General features: G+C 36.9%; 1 protein-coding gene across 3 annotated transcripts in view; it reads right to left on the bottom strand.

Annotated features, from left to right (window-relative positions):
- LOC139979222 (thrombospondin type-1 domain-containing protein 4-like) overlaps window positions 1–20,316 on the bottom strand; it is a 159,777-nt gene that overhangs the window by 21,101 nt on the left and 118,360 nt on the right. For all 3 annotated transcript variants that reach the window (XM_071989980.1, XM_071989982.1, XM_071989983.1), the window contains 4 exons: window positions 8,640–8,844; window positions 3,290–3,456; window positions 1,217–1,354; window positions 208–838 (listed from right to left, as the gene is read on the bottom strand). In XM_071989980.1, the coding sequence (XP_071846081.1) occupies window positions 208–838; window positions 1,217–1,354; window positions 3,290–3,456; window positions 8,640–8,844 (1,141 nt within the window). The remainder of the gene's footprint in view (window positions 1–207; window positions 839–1,216; window positions 1,355–3,289; window positions 3,457–8,639; window positions 8,845–20,316) is intronic.

Raw genomic sequence — 20,316 nt, 5'->3', positions numbered from 1 at the left:
GATTCAGATCAAAATGCTAATTTGCTGATATTGAATTTGTAAGTGGTTAACAGACATATGTACTTCAAAACATGTAAATGCCCTAGCTCTCTGTAGTACACTTCAGTTGACTTGCACATTAGCCTTCTAGAATTTGTCTTGGGACTTGTGGCCCATAGTTAGCCTGATGATGGCCTCAAGGAAATCCCAAAAGTGGTATTCTCTTACCTCCTGCACATGATCTTGAACACTCTGTCATTTCTGAGTCCATCCAATAGTACATCACATGGTTAGCTTCACCATCATCTGCATTACTTGACTCCTCTGGGAGATTATAGGTGCCACCTGCCACCTGTCCAAGGGCTTGGTTCTTATCCTGAGTTTCATGGCGGTTGGGCCCATTTGGAGGAAACGATTCCCTTACGGTTGGAGGATACTGAGGATTACCTCTAGAGCCAGTAGGGTCCTGTGGGACATTATGTAGTAGAGGGTTCTGAGGGGTGTCAGCTATTGGTAGGGTATAGATTGGTTTACCCTGAGGTGGGTACCTTGGTCCACTGGTTCCTGGTTTACCATGTGGGAACTGGCCTGGTACCCCTGATGAGCTAGATGTGTCTACAGCTTCATAAATAGGAACAACTGAACCAGGCCTGCCCTGAGGGTTCTGTCCAGGGCCCTGAGGGCGACCCTGACCACCAATAGCAGGGTACCTGCTTGGGTAGCCTGCACCTCCTGGCTGTACTGGATTTCGACTGTTGGAACTTGGAGGTGGTACTCTAGGATTTGTGGAGGCAGGAAGGTTAGCTGTGAAGGTCCCCGTATTTCTGTCAGCCACATCTGGTAAGCCTACTTCTCCTTCCTAATATTAACCAACAATGAAAAATAAATATTTAATAAGCAAGGGTAAAAATAAAGCAAGAAATTCAATATTGCATTCTCTAAGTTTAGATAAAACTTGATTACCACTTGTGTGATAAAATAAAGTGCACATATATTGACAAATAAAAAAGAATAAAATAAGCAGAACATGAATCGTATTCTGTCTACTGAAGTATGCACAACAGTGAGGAAATGATAACTCAGTGCCACCAAGACGATGTGTAGGGTGGGGGGGGGGGGAGATGGGGCCATGAAATAATGACAACGCTATGTATATACCTAACCTGAACGTTACGTTTTTCCTACCCTATGTATGTAGATAGATCAAAATAAACATTTTTTAAACATTATTCCATACCTCATAATAACTGTAAGATGAGTAATCATACTCTTGGTCTGTAACAAAGTCACCACCAACTCCTCGAACATCTGACGGCTTGTGAAGGGGTATGGTATACTCGTAATAAATACCTGGGTTGGCTTGTTGATAAATCATCTGCAAGAACAAACAGTTTAGTATAGAATATTAAAGATACAACACATTTCTTATCCTTACAATGTTTCATTATCGCATCCTACCAAGCACATACTCTCTCAAATTCAAACCTGTGTCAGATTCCTATCAAGAAGCAATATGAGCTAAAATTGTTAGATGGATTGCCACTCCGCTTGAAGTGTAAGCGGTAATCCAATGAAGTTCACATCAATGATACTTGGTTGGTGCTTTATAGCAAAGTTGCAGCTGTTCAGTGGTGCTGTGTTGGAACCCATTCTGTTTCCATCTTCAACATAAACAGGTCATATTGACCAGTGGCATAGCTAGAGGTTTAGGCACCTGGTAGCAAGAGTAGAAATCTGCGCCCCCCAATTATAATTATAATATTGTGAAAGAGAAAACGGTCGAAATGGACTGAAAAGAAATCACAATCTATAACTTTGCCAATAAAAACAACTACATTCAGATTCTTATTAGTAACTGGAAAATATTCATGCCTGACGACAAACATCAATTCCTCCATGTTTTTCTAAAAAGTGCTTATGTTTTTTTACTCTCATTCTCCCATTTCAGCGCCCCCAAACCCGGCACCCGGGCACGTGCCCCCCCTTGATCCCCCTAGCTATGCCACTGATCTTGACTGTAGATACATCATCTGTTTGATACAGTTAATCATTCCATTTTGTTAGAAAGACTGCAGTCAAAGTATCGATTAGGTGGTACTGTTCTATCCTGGTTCAATTCTTATATTACTGAGCGTTATCAACAGGTGAAAATTGAAGATGTTCTCTCGTCTCCTCGTCCATTAGTTACTGGTGTTCCACAGGGCTCTGTACTTGGACCTGTTCTTTTTTCTTTATATCTTGCGGAGTTGAGTGATATTATTCGGCACCATGGTGTTCATTTCCATCATTATGCAGATGATACTCAATTACTTCTTGCTTTCGATAAGGATGATGTGCCAAATGCTTTTCATAAAATGGAAACCTGTATAAGTGCTGTAAACACTTGGCTTACAACTAATCAGTTGAAACTAAACTGTGATAAAATAGAGTTTATTGTTTTTCGATCACGTTTCTCTAAAGTTACACCTAATTTTCCACCACTTACTGTTGGTAAAGACTCTATTAATGTCTCCTCAACTGTTAGAAACCTTGGTGCATATTTTGACCAGACCATGTCACTTGAAAATCACGTTACTAATCTCTGTCTTTCTGCAAATTGGCAACTTCGGAAAATCAGTTTGATGAGGAATTACCTCAATAATAAGACTTGCGAGATACTGGTCCATGCGTTTGTGACATCAAAGCTTGATTTTCTTAATTCACTTTTATTTGGCCTTCCTGATTAGACCATCAAGAAACTCCAAAAGATCCAAAACACCGCTGCCCGTATTGTGAAAAGGAAAGGAAGAAAGTGCTGCACCACCCCACTTCTGAAGGAACTTCATTGGCTCCCTATCAGCTACAGAATCCAGTATAAAATACTTCTTCTCACCTTCTGTGCTCATCATCTTGAACGGCCTGTGTACCTGTCACAACTTCTCTTGCCATATACTCCAACTCGCACACTTCGTTCCTCCAACAAACTGTTTTTAACTGTTCCAAAACCACGATTGAAGAACTATGGTTACAGAAGCTTCCAATACTCTGGGTCTTATCTCTGGAACAAGTTACCAGATCACATTTGAACATGCTATAAACTTTCTACTTTCAAAAGTCTACTTAAGACCCATTTTTTCACTTGTTCTTTTGTAAATTAATTTACTTTCTTTGTAAAGCGCTTTGAGCAGTAACTCTTGTTTACTGATTTGGCGCTATATAACTCTCATTTATTATTATTATTATTATACCCAATGGGTAGTCAAGACACTACAGTTCAATTTATGTCAACAAAGAATAGTAATATGACTTAAAACTGGACAGAATAAGTTACCATTATATCGACTGGTTCTGTTGTGGGTCCCATCGCTGTGATCACTTCACCCCCCTCTGTTCTCGGTCTTTGGTATTGAAAGACAGTGCCAGCTACTGTGAAATTTCCTGGATAGTCTATATGCCATGCTCCATTGATGTAAGGCTTACCATTGGTTCCTTGTAATGCTGCAATTAGAACAAATGCAAATTCAAGGCATAATATATCAGGATGCATCAAGGGTGTTCGTCTTATAGAGAACTCTCACCAAACACCAATATAACGTTAAAAGTATTATACAGTGGTTTCAATCTGATTGCTGTAACTTAGAAAACTGTCTAACGTTTACTGGCTGGTAGAGAAATCTAAGCTGTAAGAAAATTGATAGCATCTTTGGAAAGACTGAAAAGTGCATGGTACAGTATGTTTGTCACAACTTTTACATGAATGACTGCCAGAGCTCTAATACAGATGTCACACCTGTTCTCCTCAGGTTTTGGTCATAGCTAAGTAACCAAAGAGTAGACATTGTTAACAAACATATATATTTGTTTTACAGATATTTAAACATATTAGGGAGAAATGGTCTAGAATGTAAAATAAACTATTCAAAAGGTAATCTGATCAAAAGTTCCACACCAATTCGAGAATGCGGTTAATTTAAACAAGCTTGATTTAGAAGGTATATTCCCATGACCATTTATATTCCCATGACAATTTATGTTCCCATGACCATTTATATTCCCATGACCATTCATGTTCCCATGACCATTTATGTTCCCATGACCATGTATATTCCCCTGACCATTTATGTTCCCATGACCATTTATGTTCCCATAACCATTTATGTTCCCCTGACCATTTATATTCCAATGACCATTTATTTTCCCATGACCATATATGTCCCATTACCATTCATGTTCCCATGACCATTTAAATTCCCATGACCATTCATGTTCCCATGAACAGTTTTCAAACAGGATGGAGCATTATAACATGTAATATTTTACTTTGAGTATTACAAAGCCAGCATAGCTGATGAGACTTTACACGTGTACAATTACCATTCTCAAAACACATCCTTATTAACACAAAAGTATACAGTAAGTTTAAATGATTGGAACCTGCACAGATTCCCACGTCACTAGACAAACATGGATGCCCAAGTTGTATTCATATTTGTTTTTGAATGAATTTACATGTGATCATTCCCATTACACTTTCTGAAAGACTTCCTCCCTCAATCCTTATTTGTTTGAGGTGTCCCATTGGAAATGCTATTAAGCTGTCTGACAGTGTATAAATCATTGTAGAAACAGGATACAATCAAACACAAATTCCTACTGCTTTTGGTATATATTGTACGACATGATTAATTAAGAAAAAACTAAAACAATAACTGATGTATCTGGGAATCAAATTAAACCCTAGCAGGAACATCTTATATTTGTCATTAAATCCATTTATTATCCAGTTGAGGCAGGACTGTTTATTGATATATATACTATGCACATCCCTATCAGAGGAGGAGGAGGGGGGGGAGGGGTATTCAATAATCTCTGTACTAGTGTTGATGTACAGTACGTTTGTAGTTTTGAACCTTTCAGTTCTGAAGGGGGGGGGGGGGATGCAGAAATTACTTGGGTTGTCCTTACAGAGCATATTTTGTAGTTGAGTTTGGTAAATGTTACCAATCTGTAACAGAATCTTGTCAAAATGCAGTCCTCCAGTACATAATTACTTTGAGAAGTCAAATCTTCTTTCAGAATCTTCAATACAAATATTCATGAATTTGAAATTTTTCAACTTGATTCTTTGGTGACTTTACATATTCTATTTGTATTGTCTCAATCACGTAAATTATACTTTTTGGTTTCGCAAAAGGAAAACTATGGAGTCACTCTTACCAACCTTGCAAAATTGTGAGGGGGCGACGGATTGCAGAGTCGGCAATGATTATAACACAGATCGTAAAGTAATTAATTACTGCTATGGTTAGATTCGTTCAACATGGCAGCATACAGAAACATTGTACTCAAAGCCAAAGTGAATTAATCAGGTGACACATCCGGAGTCTATGCATGCTAGGGTCTTTAATACTGTCCTTATTACCGTTCAGGGGAAATATTTCAAAACTGTAGTTTTGATTTCTTTGTCTGTCACTCTATGAACAGTGTCCAAGTGTTGAAAATGTTTGTGAATAGACTCAAAGCATTTAACTGTTCAATGCTTAAACCATCATTTGAGGAGGGAGGATATCCTAGTTTGATCAATTGCCATTTCATTTTGTGTAATACTCTGTACTTTTGGTGAAATTGCTCACCAAACACAAATTCCTGTTTCATATTCTGGCTTACATGATAATATATAGCAATCTTTTACAAGAAGCAGTATTACTTCAACTACAGTTTCAAGTGGCACAGAAAAAATTCACAAAATTTCATAGGAGTCCTGCCAGTAAGGACGCCACTTTAAATTAACTTGCAGCATCTGAGCAAATGTTGCATCAGCTAGGGGTATCATCCGAAACCGCAAATCGTGTTTCAGGTTTGATATGGGGAAATGACCGAGGTCTACAAAGCATTACAAGGAAATGGATACTTTATCACTGGTGGATTATTCATATGATGAACAGGAGAGTGCCAAGACCACTATTGAAACACAAGGGGGAACTTTTTAATGAATAAAATAAATAATCTGTTTGCTCTCATGCTGAGACTACAAAGATCACCAGGGTTCACTGAGACTTAGATTAAACCCTGCTGTCTAAAATTCCTTCAGAAGGGACTTGCTGGGCTTGATGCAAAAGTTAAGACACAGAATATTAATTGTCTATCGGAGAAGTTGTTTTAAATATCATCATAACAACAAGTTATAAAGCAGCTGCCTAGGTTTGTCTCTTGACTCTCTGTAGGGTGCATGAAAACTGACATGAGTCGGCTTCATTATCTATCTTATAATAGTGAGGCTCCCTCAAGTTCAGATTTTCAGCAAGGTTTCAATCCAAAGAATCATCTTTGTTTCCCAAACTTGCACTTCATCAATTTTGAATGATTGAACAGAAGAAGCACTGTAACTTATCAGTCAATAGGGGTAAACTAACTTTTCAGTGTTAAATGATAGTCATTCATAGACCGATGAATTATTACTGATTTCTTGATTATTTTTTTGGGGGGTGGGGGTGGGGGAGTTGAAAGGGGAGGAGGAGGGAGGTGATTAGGGAGAAAGGTGCCTAAGTCTCTGGGCTCACCCTTCCAGTCCATGCACATCAACATGTAATTCTCTCTGCATGTCTTAGCTCTAAAAACTTCACACATTTGTTTTCAAATATTTCTGAAAATTAACTTTAATAAATTTTAGTAATAACATTTTCAATCATAACTAGCTTTTAGAAGGAATTTTCATACAACAAGAAATCATACTGCATTTCAACAGTGTAAAAAATCAAGGTCAACAACTTTCTGCAAATAACCTAGTTGTTCTTTGGACAGCCTTTTTTCCTTTATTTTTCTCCAACATTGTATTTAGTCCTCTAAATTCTTTTGAAAAACTTTGCAAATTAAAACCAGGTAAAGAACCAACCCACTAATATAAATACCCTGACAGTTACAACCTAGCAAACAATGATAAATAAAACTTGGCAAACATTGTTAGCCATTATTGTTACAGTGGTAATTAAAGAGTCTAACAATGAAAAGTCTACGACCCTTGTCTATACTCTTAAAAATAACTTATTTGAGGCTTGGCACCACAATCTGATATTGAATTATAAGTATTTATTGAAATAAACTTAATAAAGCAGCGATGTTTTGCTTTCAAACATCCACAGACATTATGGGGCTAAAGTTGACTTCACTTCATGTAATTTGAGACTAGCAAGTTGTGAGAACATTATAGATTTTTCAGCAGAGTAAAACAAAATATCAAATATAAAGATGTCAACCCCAGAGACTTAACCACAAGATTGAATGCACTGTGCTGACATCTTCAACTTTCTTAAAGTTCAGGCATTTTTTTTTTCATGAGAGCAATGTTTCTCATGTTGAATTACAGAACAGGTATACTTTAACCTTTCATCGAGAGAAGGGGGAAAATACTCACAAAAAAATGGTGACTACTAGGTGATGGTTTGAAAGCCAAAAAACAATCGAGGGATCAACTTAAATTTCTGCTATTCTATTTTGTAACTGTACAGCATATTGCCTAATGCCGAAGAACCACAAATAGCCAATGGGCGATGAAATTTAATATTTAGAAGCATTCTTTTTTATGGTTGCTCATTTGGAGCAGACTTATAATTTAAACTGAATGAATTCTTTTTTAACTGTCCCTAAACCCATTCACAGTATAAGACCTTTACTAATAATAAACTCATCAACAATTTGAAATACTGTAGTTTTGGTCACCAAACTGTTGTTAAAGTCAGCAAGTGAGTGACAAGGGATGTTTTTCACCCAAAGCGTTGAACCGATAAACTTTTCACAGCCTATATTAAAGGATGAATTATTCGCCACACTTAAAATTCCTGGCATGAATAAAACCTAACTCCATGTCTTTGATCTGTTTTGATATCACAGCTTAAACTAATTTTGAAGAGAAAAGAACTTTATATTCAAAACAGTGCAAAATCCAGACCTATATATGCCACTCTCATAAGATAAAGGAATTGTAGGCCTATATATCTTCAGGTGTCTAAATTCTTCATGTTTGTAAACTTGTAATCACAACTTTTCAGTGGCGTAGGAATGTACTTTTGAGTGGGGGGCTGAAGACTGATGGCCAGCCTGGGGGAGGGGTTTAAGGGGAGGGGGTGTCCCCTCCCCTTTGATTCTTTTTTTGCATTTCCAGGTAGTCTCAGATGCAATTTGGTGCAATATAGCACACTTCAACACCGACTCCATTTTGTAAACTTAATTTTGTATTTTCACCTGGCCTTAGATGCAATTTGGTGCTCCAAATGAGATTTTTTTTCTCATTTGGAAATGAAAAAGGGGTTTTCTGACTTGCGAAGCGGGGGGGCGGAATGATACTTCCGCCCCTCCACATTTGTCACTGTGGGGCTGGTGCCCCCCCAGCCCCCCGGTTCCTACGCCCTTGCAACTTTTCCAGTAAACCTAACATGTTGATACCATTGTTTGAATTATTACTAATCATTGATCCCCACCACCATTTCCATGCTACAACTGATAATAAACAGGCAAGTGATGAGATAAAAATACAATGTTATTTTGGTCTGGATATGCATGCATGTAGACTTTATGTCTATCACCATATATGATAGAAGCAGCAATAACCATTCCTCTGGATATCAAAAATAAATCAAACAAGTGGGATTTTCCAAGCATTAATATCTACATTGATTTATAGTTACCTAGATAATTTCTGGATCTGCTCATTTCCGTCATGTTTATGTACATAGCACCCTCAGGTACAGTTGCTATGATATGATAACCAACAGATAGGTCATTTTTGTCAAATGTTTCTCTGGTGATTTCACAGGCAGTATTACTTCCTCCACAAACACCACATTTATCCAGCTCTAGACCCGATCCAAGAACGCCATCACAGCCGACTCTCTACAAAAAGATAAAATAGAACCACCTTGAGTAATTCTGAAATTCTATCATACAGACTAATTGACATTCAGGATATATGGCATTACCAACATCTGTTGATGTAGAGAGAAAATAAACTGCCTGAGGAATTTAGCAGTATGCATTTGGAGAATAAACTTATTTGCAATGTTGAAGATACAAGGAAAATAGAAACATTTATTTGACCAAAAATAAAAGCTACAGTAACTTTATTTGCACAAGAGCATTTGATCTTAACAGCTATTCATCAAGAGTTTCAAGGGCTCATGCAACAAGAGTTATGTTAAGGATGACCTTACAACAGAAACAAAACCCAAGGTTACATATGTGGGGAACAGAAAAATCTCACATCTACATGTAATACATTACAGTGCCTTTTGTCATACTCTTGCTATAAACTTACAGTACTGTAACTGTTCAATATACAGTAGTTAAATGGACTAGCAGGTGCCTGGCCTGATCATGCAACCCTCCTGTTTCCTTCCCTCTTGACCAAACCTTTCCAACTTTGCCCCACTCCCACCTGTTCAACTTCAACTTCAACAAACAGAAAGTCCTCCTCCCAAAATTGACTAAAAATTTGAAACTGAAACTATATACCTTTAACTACAGTGAACTTACTTTAACATGATGAATGGTATCCTAAGTTTAAGTAGTTGACCTAAAATTGTTTTTCAAATAAGAGTTCAAGTGTGTTTGCCATATAGTAGTAGTATCTGGCCATTTCCAACATTCCACTTGCTTACTAGAGCAGCAGGCCAGATATAAGTGCTAAAATCAATTTAAGAACCAGTTTCATCCAATGGCTGCACAGATAACTATTGCCAAAAGAACCTAGGTCTGTACTAGTTACTTTCAGAAATCAAAACATGTTAGCTTTTGATTTTTGGGTATGTAATAATTTGGGTTATAGTGCAACATGTCCTCTCTTTCAAAAAACTTGATTATTACTGTATATATATATATACAAATAACATATATATATATATATATATGTATAGATATATGAATAAACACGCTATTCCATTGCCTTGCAACTCAGAGTTTCAGGCAGACATATATCCATATTGCTATTTTAAGTCGTATTTGTTTTTCTGTATAGCGCCTTGAGCATGTCAATATATTATTATTATCTATACTGTATTCAAATAAATTAAAAGGACTCTTTCTTCATTACATGCACCAAGCATGCATCACACTACCCCCACTGGTACCTGTATCAGTTGCCTTAAACAAGAAGTTTCAATTGTTACTAAGACTCATAGACTAACAAGAGAGCCCCCGCATTCTGCACTGATGGGCATGCATGCATTACATTGTAATCTGCACTGATGGCATACATGCATTACATTGCATTCTGCAATGATGGGCATGCATGTATTACATTGCATTCTGCACTGATGGGCATGCATGTATTACATTGCATTCTGCCCTGATGGGCATACATGTATTACATTGCATTCTGCACTGATGGCATACATGCATTCTGCACTGATGGGCATGCATGCATTACATTGCATTCTGCACTGATGGGCATACATACATTACATTGCATTCTGCACTGATGGCATACATGCATTCTGCACTGATGGGTATGCATGCATTACATTGCATTCTGCACTGATGGGCATGCATGCATTACATTGCATTCTGCACTGATGGGAATGCATGCATTACATTGCATTATGCACTGCTGGGCACTCATGCATTACATTGCATTCTGCACTGATGGGCATGCATGCATTGCACTACAAATGTTTATTCACAGTGCTCCTTTAGATCTTATTTGTTAACTGAATGTGGCTCCTTTAAGAATGACCGAAAAAAGGTGAAGATAATTGAATTTTGGCTCCTGGGAATATTTTAGTCTTTCAGGATATAATATCAATGGGGACAGTATCCTCAGGTGTCACTAAGGTTATCATATAGTGTTCAAATATCCTGGTACTGTATGGAACTTTACATAAGGATGAAGATATGTCATTTCTCCAGGCAAAAACTTTGAATCCCAACAGGTGTCAAAAAGTAAACCTCATTTGGGGATCTTTAAATCACAAATATCCTGTACTATTGACAGTACAGTATGAGTAACACTGTCAGGACTCTTCAGGTAATATAACCATGCATACAGGTCTTGCAGTACATTTCCCATTTGATCCAATGGACACACTGTCAAAGACCACAGTCTATAACTTGCACGATGAAATGTTCTGAATGGATTCATTCCTAGTGTACAACTTACTACATGTATAGCTTTAAACAACCTGTACCCATTAAATACATAGCTCTGCTATAAGTTTGACATCAATGTGACCATTTTATTTTCAATTTTTCCTTTTTAAAAGTTGTTAAGTAGTTTACTTTTTGGCAATTTAAAACTTTGTACCATCCAACATAAAGCCGAGAGTTATGTAATATTACATACATGTATAAAAGAATAGTAGACACATATTTGTTCAATTACAATGTTACATTGATTTTATAATCGATTGCCTCAATTTTTAAAGACATGGTTTTAGTTTCGATGAGATTTCAATGTCAATTGCAGTATCCTTTAAACCCATGATCTATTAGTAACAGTTGTATATGTTTGAACCATACTGAGGACATACACAGTAGTTCTGTGCAGTACTGTACTGTATGTAATCATTTAGGTGTTCCCTGAATTGATGCTTTATATAGCAGTATTCCTCTGTACTCTACTCTTGCTCGTTTTTCCTCGAGCAGAAATAAGCATTGGAAATGATTTCATCAAGTTTGTGTGCTCCCAGTTTTAGAAATTACAAACAACACACACTTAAAGCATTATAACCACATCCACAAAGCAAAGAAATGCAGCACTGACACAAAATGCTGACAGATCATACTGAGGATTACACTGAGAAACCTCAAAAATGTTCCTGCTACAATATGAGAAGATTTTCCACTTAATTTATCTTTGGACAGCTTACTTGAACCATCGGCACTTTGGGACAAGAAAAATTAATGGATTTATAGGAAATTATCTTATTCATCATGAAGTGTACAATTAACATATTAGCTAGAGTATTTGTCAAATTGAAACCCACTGGATACATAGGCTGCTGTAGGCCTATACAGAGCTCACAAATTTACTTAATGACACTTGTTTGGTTTACGACCGCTATTCAAGAAGGACGGTTACAGGTATATCCCAAACGTGCATCTTATTGTTGTTATTTGTAGTTGTATGCACACTCGCTTCTAATATTCTTAAGCTATTGATTTGAATAGCACAAGTATGTATTGTCGTCCCTACGCGTGCATATCAACTGGGTTTGCCTTGAAATGTTAAAAGTCCATTATGGGCTTTTATATGCTCTATATTTGGGGCAGTGAACCATGGCAGGGTCCAACAATAGTTCCCAGGTCAGGAGGCCCACACACCATACAATAAACTTTAAAAGTTACGCAGAACAATAAGAAACAAAGAACTATATGAAGTACTCTGTCAGAAATTCACCTTATACATATATAACCATTCACAAGGTGCAGACATCCTTTCTACTTGTTATTGGCACAGACTGGATTCAACAATTGGAGAAACTTCCTAGAAATATTGATTACCTATAATACTGGTAAAGGTATGCAGTGTGCAAGCACATACCAAGGGAATAACAGAATGTCTGCCATCGTGTATTCTGCTCACCAAATATTCGGAAGTACAGAAGAATGGAACTAACAACTGGTTAATAAAATATTCAGATACACATTCAGCAAATTTTACACCGATCTGACCGCATTCAGGCCCATACGCAGGATTTCCTATGAAACCAGTGGGTCTTTTAATGTACTAAGTTCAGTCTTGTGACCTGTACCCTGTGAGGGCTCCATAAGCAATCAAATTACTCATGAACTGTACCAAGAAGTTGATTACAGGTAATTTACATTAATTATAAAAATCAGATGCCTTGCTGATAAGGAAGGGTGAAATATTGAACACACACCCTGTGTGCATGCATGGTCAACATCAACGTGCACATAAGGAGGGCCTGCACTCACCACAGGTTGTCAACTTGCAATTTATCAAATTATATAAACTTAATATAATTAGATAAAACAGGTGTTCATGTATACAAGCCTACCAGTCATGCAGAATGTAATGTGTGAAACTAGTCAATTATAGAATTAATGTTTTTTAACTTAAAAGAGATGTTAAGGTCTGCCTATAGCTGTGACTGTGTGAGCTGGTTACCTGTTATTGACCTTTCCGGGTAACTTGCAGTAACCACTGATTAGTGTCATGTTACTGGAATGTAACTGTGAAAAGGTATACTAAAATTTTTATCAGAGCTCCCAAGTGACACCTGCAACTGGTGGGTTAGACCCCCAGTCCCCCATTTGATGTTGCACACCTGCCGATCCAACGTACTAGTCAAAATTCAGCATATCAACTATAATGATTACTTAGGTGATAACATGACAATTCTATAACTTTGTTCAAAGTTTTCAAAAGAGATTAGAGCTTATCCTACTCCAAATTATTCTGCAGTCTGTTTAAAGGAACTATCACATAAAACAAAAAAAAACACTGCTTACTATGACATAAAACTCTCCTATCAAGTCAGGACTACTTACAGTAGCTCCATTTACATCACCATGAAAAACTTGTAAACATAAAGACGGCCGTAAACGTTTTGAACACCGCATAGACTGATAAATTGCAAAGCTGTAAACGAAATACTGAAAATCACTTTAAGTTTGAAATTCTGTGGCCATATTTAACAGCATATATATCTAACATTTCTATGATGTCATTATTAGGCCGGCTATATAAAATGATAGGCATTTAAACACCAGTATTCCTTAACTGACTCATGCTTTGAGAGAGTCAGCAGAAAGCATACTGAAATTGACTCATTATTTGACTCAATTATTTTTACAAAGTTGGTTTGAAATCCTTCTGACCTTGATGTGATTGGTGTACATCCTAAATTCCTAATTAACTTATATGCGCTTATTTTCCTGTTAGAACATAATGGATGTTTGTAGCCCCATCAAAACTATGCAGGTTCAAAGATCACAAATGTTGAAAGGATTCCTTTTTGATATATCACTATTTTTCCAATGTGCATACTGTAAGTTTGTTTGGCATAAATGGTGAAAATCTTATCCCTAGCTGCTTGGTCCCAAAGAGGGCCAAAAGGTAGAGGTCAAGACCTGCCATAAAATACCCACTTAACAGAACAAACAAAAAAACAGATATGTGTCACTGGGGAAGGAACTTTATTCTTTGACCACAATATGCAACCTAAATGACATATTTACAACAATTTGAGGTGCCCACATGAGGGTTAAGATTTGACTTGTATAGCATAATTCAATTTTGAAGTTAACAGACAGTCAAAATTATTTTCATAATGTGGACAAAAGAAGGTCATTGTAATGTCATAGAACTAACTTTAGAGAAAACAATAAACTTGAGATTTGGATGGAATTTGATATTACTGTGTACCATATGTTTACTTTGGTAGCATTTCCAATCCCCAAGAGCTACTGTTTGGATGTAGCTTTGAACATTACATGACAAAAGGAATAAATCAAAGAGAAATAAAGGGAGCAGTATATCAAAATATTTTGGAAGGTCCTGAACACTACAGTACATTTCTGTGCTTGCTAGTAAGCCAAATAGTAATTTTAAGCTTAATTGTTGATATCTTCAATAACAAATAATTTACTCATTTCAACCATTTTGAACATAATCTCATTGAAATTAATTTTATAGAACTTTCTTAGCTACTGACTTCCTCAAGTAATCAATCTTTTGTATAAAGGAACATTAGACATATGCTGTGATATCTCCCAAATTTAGGCAGATATTTGGGACATTTAGTTTTTCATTACATTACATTTTTCAATTAGTATCTCTACATATCATATTTAGATCATATATGATGGTTGGAATTTACTTTTCCTAAGTCGACCTAATTGCATCCCTCGTTCTGGTAAGTTGCTATCAAGTTAATAAGTTTTATAAAGTGTCTGTAACTCTAGCAGTTGATCAGTCAAAATGCCGGGACTAGTACATAGATAGATATTTATTCAGCAACTGATCATAAAAGTACAATGGAAATTGTGTAAAAACAAGAGCTCAAAAGTCAAAAACAATACATAAATAAAAACAGTTACAAATTATAAATGGATACCAGGATGAAAATGTTGCTAAGACATTAAACACACTGGGTTAAAAATATGTCAGAAACCCTAAAATTGGTAAAACAGATAAATAAAATCAAGATTACGAAAGATTGCACAATAAATGGCAAAAACAGCAAGCTAAGGACGTAGGATAACAATCAACAAGTATGGTGCGTGTTGTATGTCCTCACAGCGGTAGGATAGTAACTATCAATCAATCTATTGAAACACTTGAATGTAAGCAGTCTTTTCCCAGAAGGCAAGGACGTGAAATAATTTTGTGCTGGGTGGACATCATCCTTTAGGACATGTCCATCCAGCACAAAATTATTTCACGTTCTTGCCTTCTGTGTAAAAGACTGATTACAAGAAATCTGCTGCAAGTTAAAGCTAGCCAGCTGGGAGACTTTAAAAGTTGAAGAAGTACAAATGCACTCTACCAAGAAAACTGTATTTGCCACATCAGCTCTATCAGGGAAAGTAATTTCAAACACACTATTATTGCTTAGTCATCCTCCAACACATATATCATTACTTATGATAATTATTGGAATACCAAAAAAAAAATCACAGAAAAAACAATTTTTTTAATATCAATTCCATGTCACACTGCATACTTACATAACCTGTTTCTACAGTACACATGTCAATATGCATGATAGCTGGGAAACAGGAATCAAACTGAGCCCTCACAGGTAGAAAATGAGTTTACAAACCACTATAGAGCTGAAAGAACATACAATTACAAGCCCTTCATGTTTCTTTTGCAAATGTTTGGTTTGAACCAGCTTTGTTTGATTCAGAATAAAGGAGTAAGTTGTTGAGCTAAAATTTCTATGGACGACTGGTATACCATTTGCACCTCTGAATGGAGATCATTTAGTTAAAGTCACCAAAGCCGGCCTTTTAGAGGGGCATTATCTGCTATGAGACTCAAATTCACACTTTAAATTGTATTGAAGTTTGTCAGCCAAAGTATCTCAAATCATTTGCATTCCCCGGCAACAATTCCGTTGGCGCATTCTTTCACACATGAATGGCAGTTTGCTTCTATTCACCTTTTGGTGTATTCTACCAAAGAAGAAATTTCTGCTTTTTGCCTTTTCTTTTCAATTTTCTCTTCTTCTTTTTTTTTCAAAAGCGAGGAATGATTATGTGACAGCTTGAAAGGAAGGAGTCAAGGTGTAAACAACACGTTATACGATTACAACAATATGGCTAGATATGCTGCAATTAGAGGGACCCGCATTTTTCTTTAAAAGACTACGCACAATTAGAGTATCAAGGCGGTACAGTCAAAATTAGCTTTGCAAACAAATCAGCTGTCTGAATGTCTGGAATCCATACAAGTGATCCCAAAAATCAGAAAAGTGCTACAGCTGCACAGATTTACCAATGGACTGGGAAGAAAAATCCCTCAACCCACTGCGCGTATAATTCACTTACTATCTTAAAGTTTAAAGAAAATGTTCTTTTCCATGTAACATACTGTACTAAGGAACTGCAGGAGGTCAGACAAGTTCATATGTTAATTACTACCAATTCAATAACCTAGAGTATAGGACCCTGCATTATACAGCATGTATGTGATATAGGCTGTGAGCTAGCTATGGCTATATATTCCCTACTTCATGTGAAAAGATATTTCACTATACTTGAAGTTTGAGAACATGCCCAAACATTCCACATATTTGACCTTTGTTGTAAGTATAGTTGTTCTCTGCAACCCTATTTGGATTACTTCTCCCCTTCTTCCATTTCCTTTACCCCTCCAATACCCCTCCCTTTTTGCTTAAAACTTTCCAACCTTGAACTTACCAGTTGTCATATATCCCTATCTGTTTTTAAACTATATGGAACTCTTTGGTGTTGCACTTGTCCATAGCAGAGAAATGCTCACTAAGTATAGTTATATTGAACAATAGTATAGCTCGGCATACATAATGAACTTGTAGATCATATAACACCTGGTAGCAAAAAAAAGCTACACTGATTTAAAGGAAAAATTTCAAGAAACAGTTTATTCTCCTTCCAATGTTTTAACCACAAGGTCCTTTTATCAGATCATTAAACTGTACAAAAGATAGACCAGTACGTTGGATGGTCATGCATATCCGCTCTTCCCCAACCACTTTCACATCCCTTTGATCCCCATAGGCCCCCCCCCCCACACCACTGAGTCACAACTAATGCGACTCTTAATCCACTGAAAGTATAATTAGGTTACAAATACAGATTATCCCTTTTGTACCTCTTGAGAAGAGATCTAAACTTGAGTTGACACATCTATAGGGTTAAACCTGCTATTAATTGAGTTTCATAGCAATTAGTGACCTAAGTTTAGCCTTTTCCCAGAGAGCAATACGTTTCTCAAATTTACCACCCACAGTGCAAACAAATAGAATGATCATAATTAGGACAGATAATTTATGTGGCTACACCTTGACACAATTCTGAGGTATTCGATGGACTCAATGAACGATCTGTGTGTATTTCTCTGAAAAATATAACGAGGTAGTTAAGATCTAAGAAACAAATCAATACTGTTAAATAAAAAGTTTCCTTTCTCTCTTTTCAACAGATAACTAATCATTAAGCTCTAGGCACAGCTATAGTGTGGTAAACTAACATAAACAAGTAGGCCTACTTTCCCTTCTCAGAGCCTATAGAAAATATCAGCTACTGTAGCATCTATAGAGAGATTGTATTTCAGTGGATGAGATCAATAATGATCAATGGAAACACTGAAAGCTACATGTATTTGACTATATGCAACATAGAAGATGTTAGAAGAATTATAACCACAAATAAAGACCAGGCCTTGGAATTTAAGCAGTTTACTGACTATATAAATATACCAGTGGATTTTGCTGTTTCTCTATAGAGAAAAGGCATAATGTGCATTTATCTGCCAACTGGTGCAAAATTTTAATCTTGTTGCTTAGAGTTTGTAAATTAATCCAAGGAAAATGGGAATTTTATATTTGCCAGTAGATTTTTTATACACTGGCATTTTGTAGTAAGTGGCTTAAATTTTAGGCCGCATTAAGATATAGCATTAGGATACGAGATACTAATAGCACAGCTGTGATTACATGTATTATTAAGGTATAGCATTAGGATATAAGATACTTTTAGCACAGCTGTGGTTACATCTGTTCTTTCCAACTTCTCCCATCACACAAATACCCTACAAAATATAGGCTACTTTGTCAGTTTGCTGATTTCAAGGTCATCATGTTCCTCCTCCCCCCCTCACTCCCCCCCCATTCGACCACCCCAACTGAAATATGCTAGAATGTCAAAGAATGGTGATTCATGCTCAACTTCTTGCCAATACAGGGACCTAACCAACGACCTTTAATTGCAACTTAGGATGAGCTTAAATTCCCAAGCATTTAAGTATGTAACAATTAATCAGCAGCACACTGGACACATATAGCCAGTAATATGAACATCCCAATTGGACAAAAAGTGGGGCAACAGGCATACAAGGAGAGACTCAAAAAGACAGCATCCAGTTTGCCATCAGTTCCATATCCTGTTGTCCACGGTACTGAAAATTGTTTTCTAACATTTAGCCTATTTTGATGTTTATCTACTTCCTAAACATACAGGGCATATCCAATCTTTTTGCTATTTGTTTTGAGATCTGATTTTAATTCATACAGTTTCTGAACAATGTAGACACATAATTAAACTTGTAAGTCTGAAATACTTTCTGGTCTGGGTTAAATTATTGAATAAGTAGCAGACATATTTGAATAATCTCACTAATAAATCTTCATGATTACTGCATACTGTTGTCTGCCTGACATAATATCGCCTTGTCCACAGTCAATTGGTCATGAAAAAGGCATCGACCAGAAAGATTCCAAATGCTGTTTGAAAAAGACTTCCCATCTGTATACTAATTCCTTCAAATCTAATCATGAAAGTTGTTGTCATGGTTTGGTGAAAGAGGATGTCTCACACTATATCACATGCCCTGTTGGCAATTTTCTGGAAAATTCATTACAAACAAATGAATGTTAATGAGCCTCAACATTGACAATTATAACTGAATGTATCAACACCGATGCAAAGATGCAAAGATATGACGACTTAATCCCACGCAACCGTGCAGAGACCAATTGAAGTTAACGAAAGATGACATAAAACAGAAACAAATATTCACGTATTTCTTGCTATAAGCTTTAAATTTGTAGTGACATTTCCTTCCTCACTTAGCATTTCACTGTTTTTCTCATTATAAGTCCACATTTTATACCATACTGCCAATATTTTCAAATATATGCCACATCATGAGTTCATGCCAAGATGTGGGATAATTTCTTGTTTTTGGGCCAATGAAAACACTTTAAAGGTACAGACAGACTGTATAGAAAAGTCAGAAATGAGGACTCTTCAACATAGTATATATGGGAGATGGTGAAAGCATCTCCTAAAAATTGGCAATGTATCACCTAAGCAGAGGCATCAAGATCCATGCGGCAACACAAGAACAGAAACGTAACCGCCCCCCTTTTGTATCCTTCATATATATATCCCATATTTTCCTGGCTTCTCCATTTTTACCTGTGCCACAAAATTGACTCCATTGGGCCCAGGGCCCCCTCCCCCCACCTCTCATCACGCCTGCACTATACTGTCTGTGAAGCTCATACCCCACCTCTCATCATACCCCCACCTCTCATCATACCCCCACCTCTCATCACACCTCCCACCTCTCATCACACCCCAACCTCTCATCAGGTCTGCACTTTACTGTCTGTACAGTTCATTGCCCTCCCCACCTCTCATCATACCCCCCACCTCTCATCATACCCCCCACCTCTCATCATACCCCCACCTCTCATCACACCTCCCACCTCTCATCACATCCCAACCTCTCATCAGGTCTGCACTTTACTGTCTGTACAGTTCATTTCCCTCCCCCCACCTATCATCATACAACCCCCCAACCCCTCTCGCTACCTTTAATCAGGCCTGCAAAAGTATAGCCAGTTTAGACTTGTACAATCAAGTAATGTGTATGTTTATCATGTGCATGATGTATTGATAAAGAATGTGGACACTGTAGAATATATCATCTCAATCCCTCCATTAAGTAGAGTCTATACCTCCTACCATAGAAAAACAAACAAATGGATTATTAGACTATATATACTACAATTCCGGTCCTTGATCGATGACAGCAGTCTTTATGTCAATCAAGAACCCAATAAAATAATTTCCTGGATTATTTTTTCTCCCTTTTCAGTGGGAAGTATAAAAACAGAAAAGCCCATTAAACCA

This window comes from Apostichopus japonicus, chromosome 13 (genome assembly GCF_037975245.1).
Source record: "Apostichopus japonicus isolate 1M-3 chromosome 13, ASM3797524v1, whole genome shotgun sequence".
Classification (NCBI taxonomy): Eukaryota; Metazoa; Echinodermata; class Holothuroidea; order Aspidochirotida; family Stichopodidae; genus Apostichopus; species Apostichopus japonicus.
Note: the sequence above shows the minus strand (reverse complement) of the source record. Positions and strands in the feature narration are given on the sequence as shown.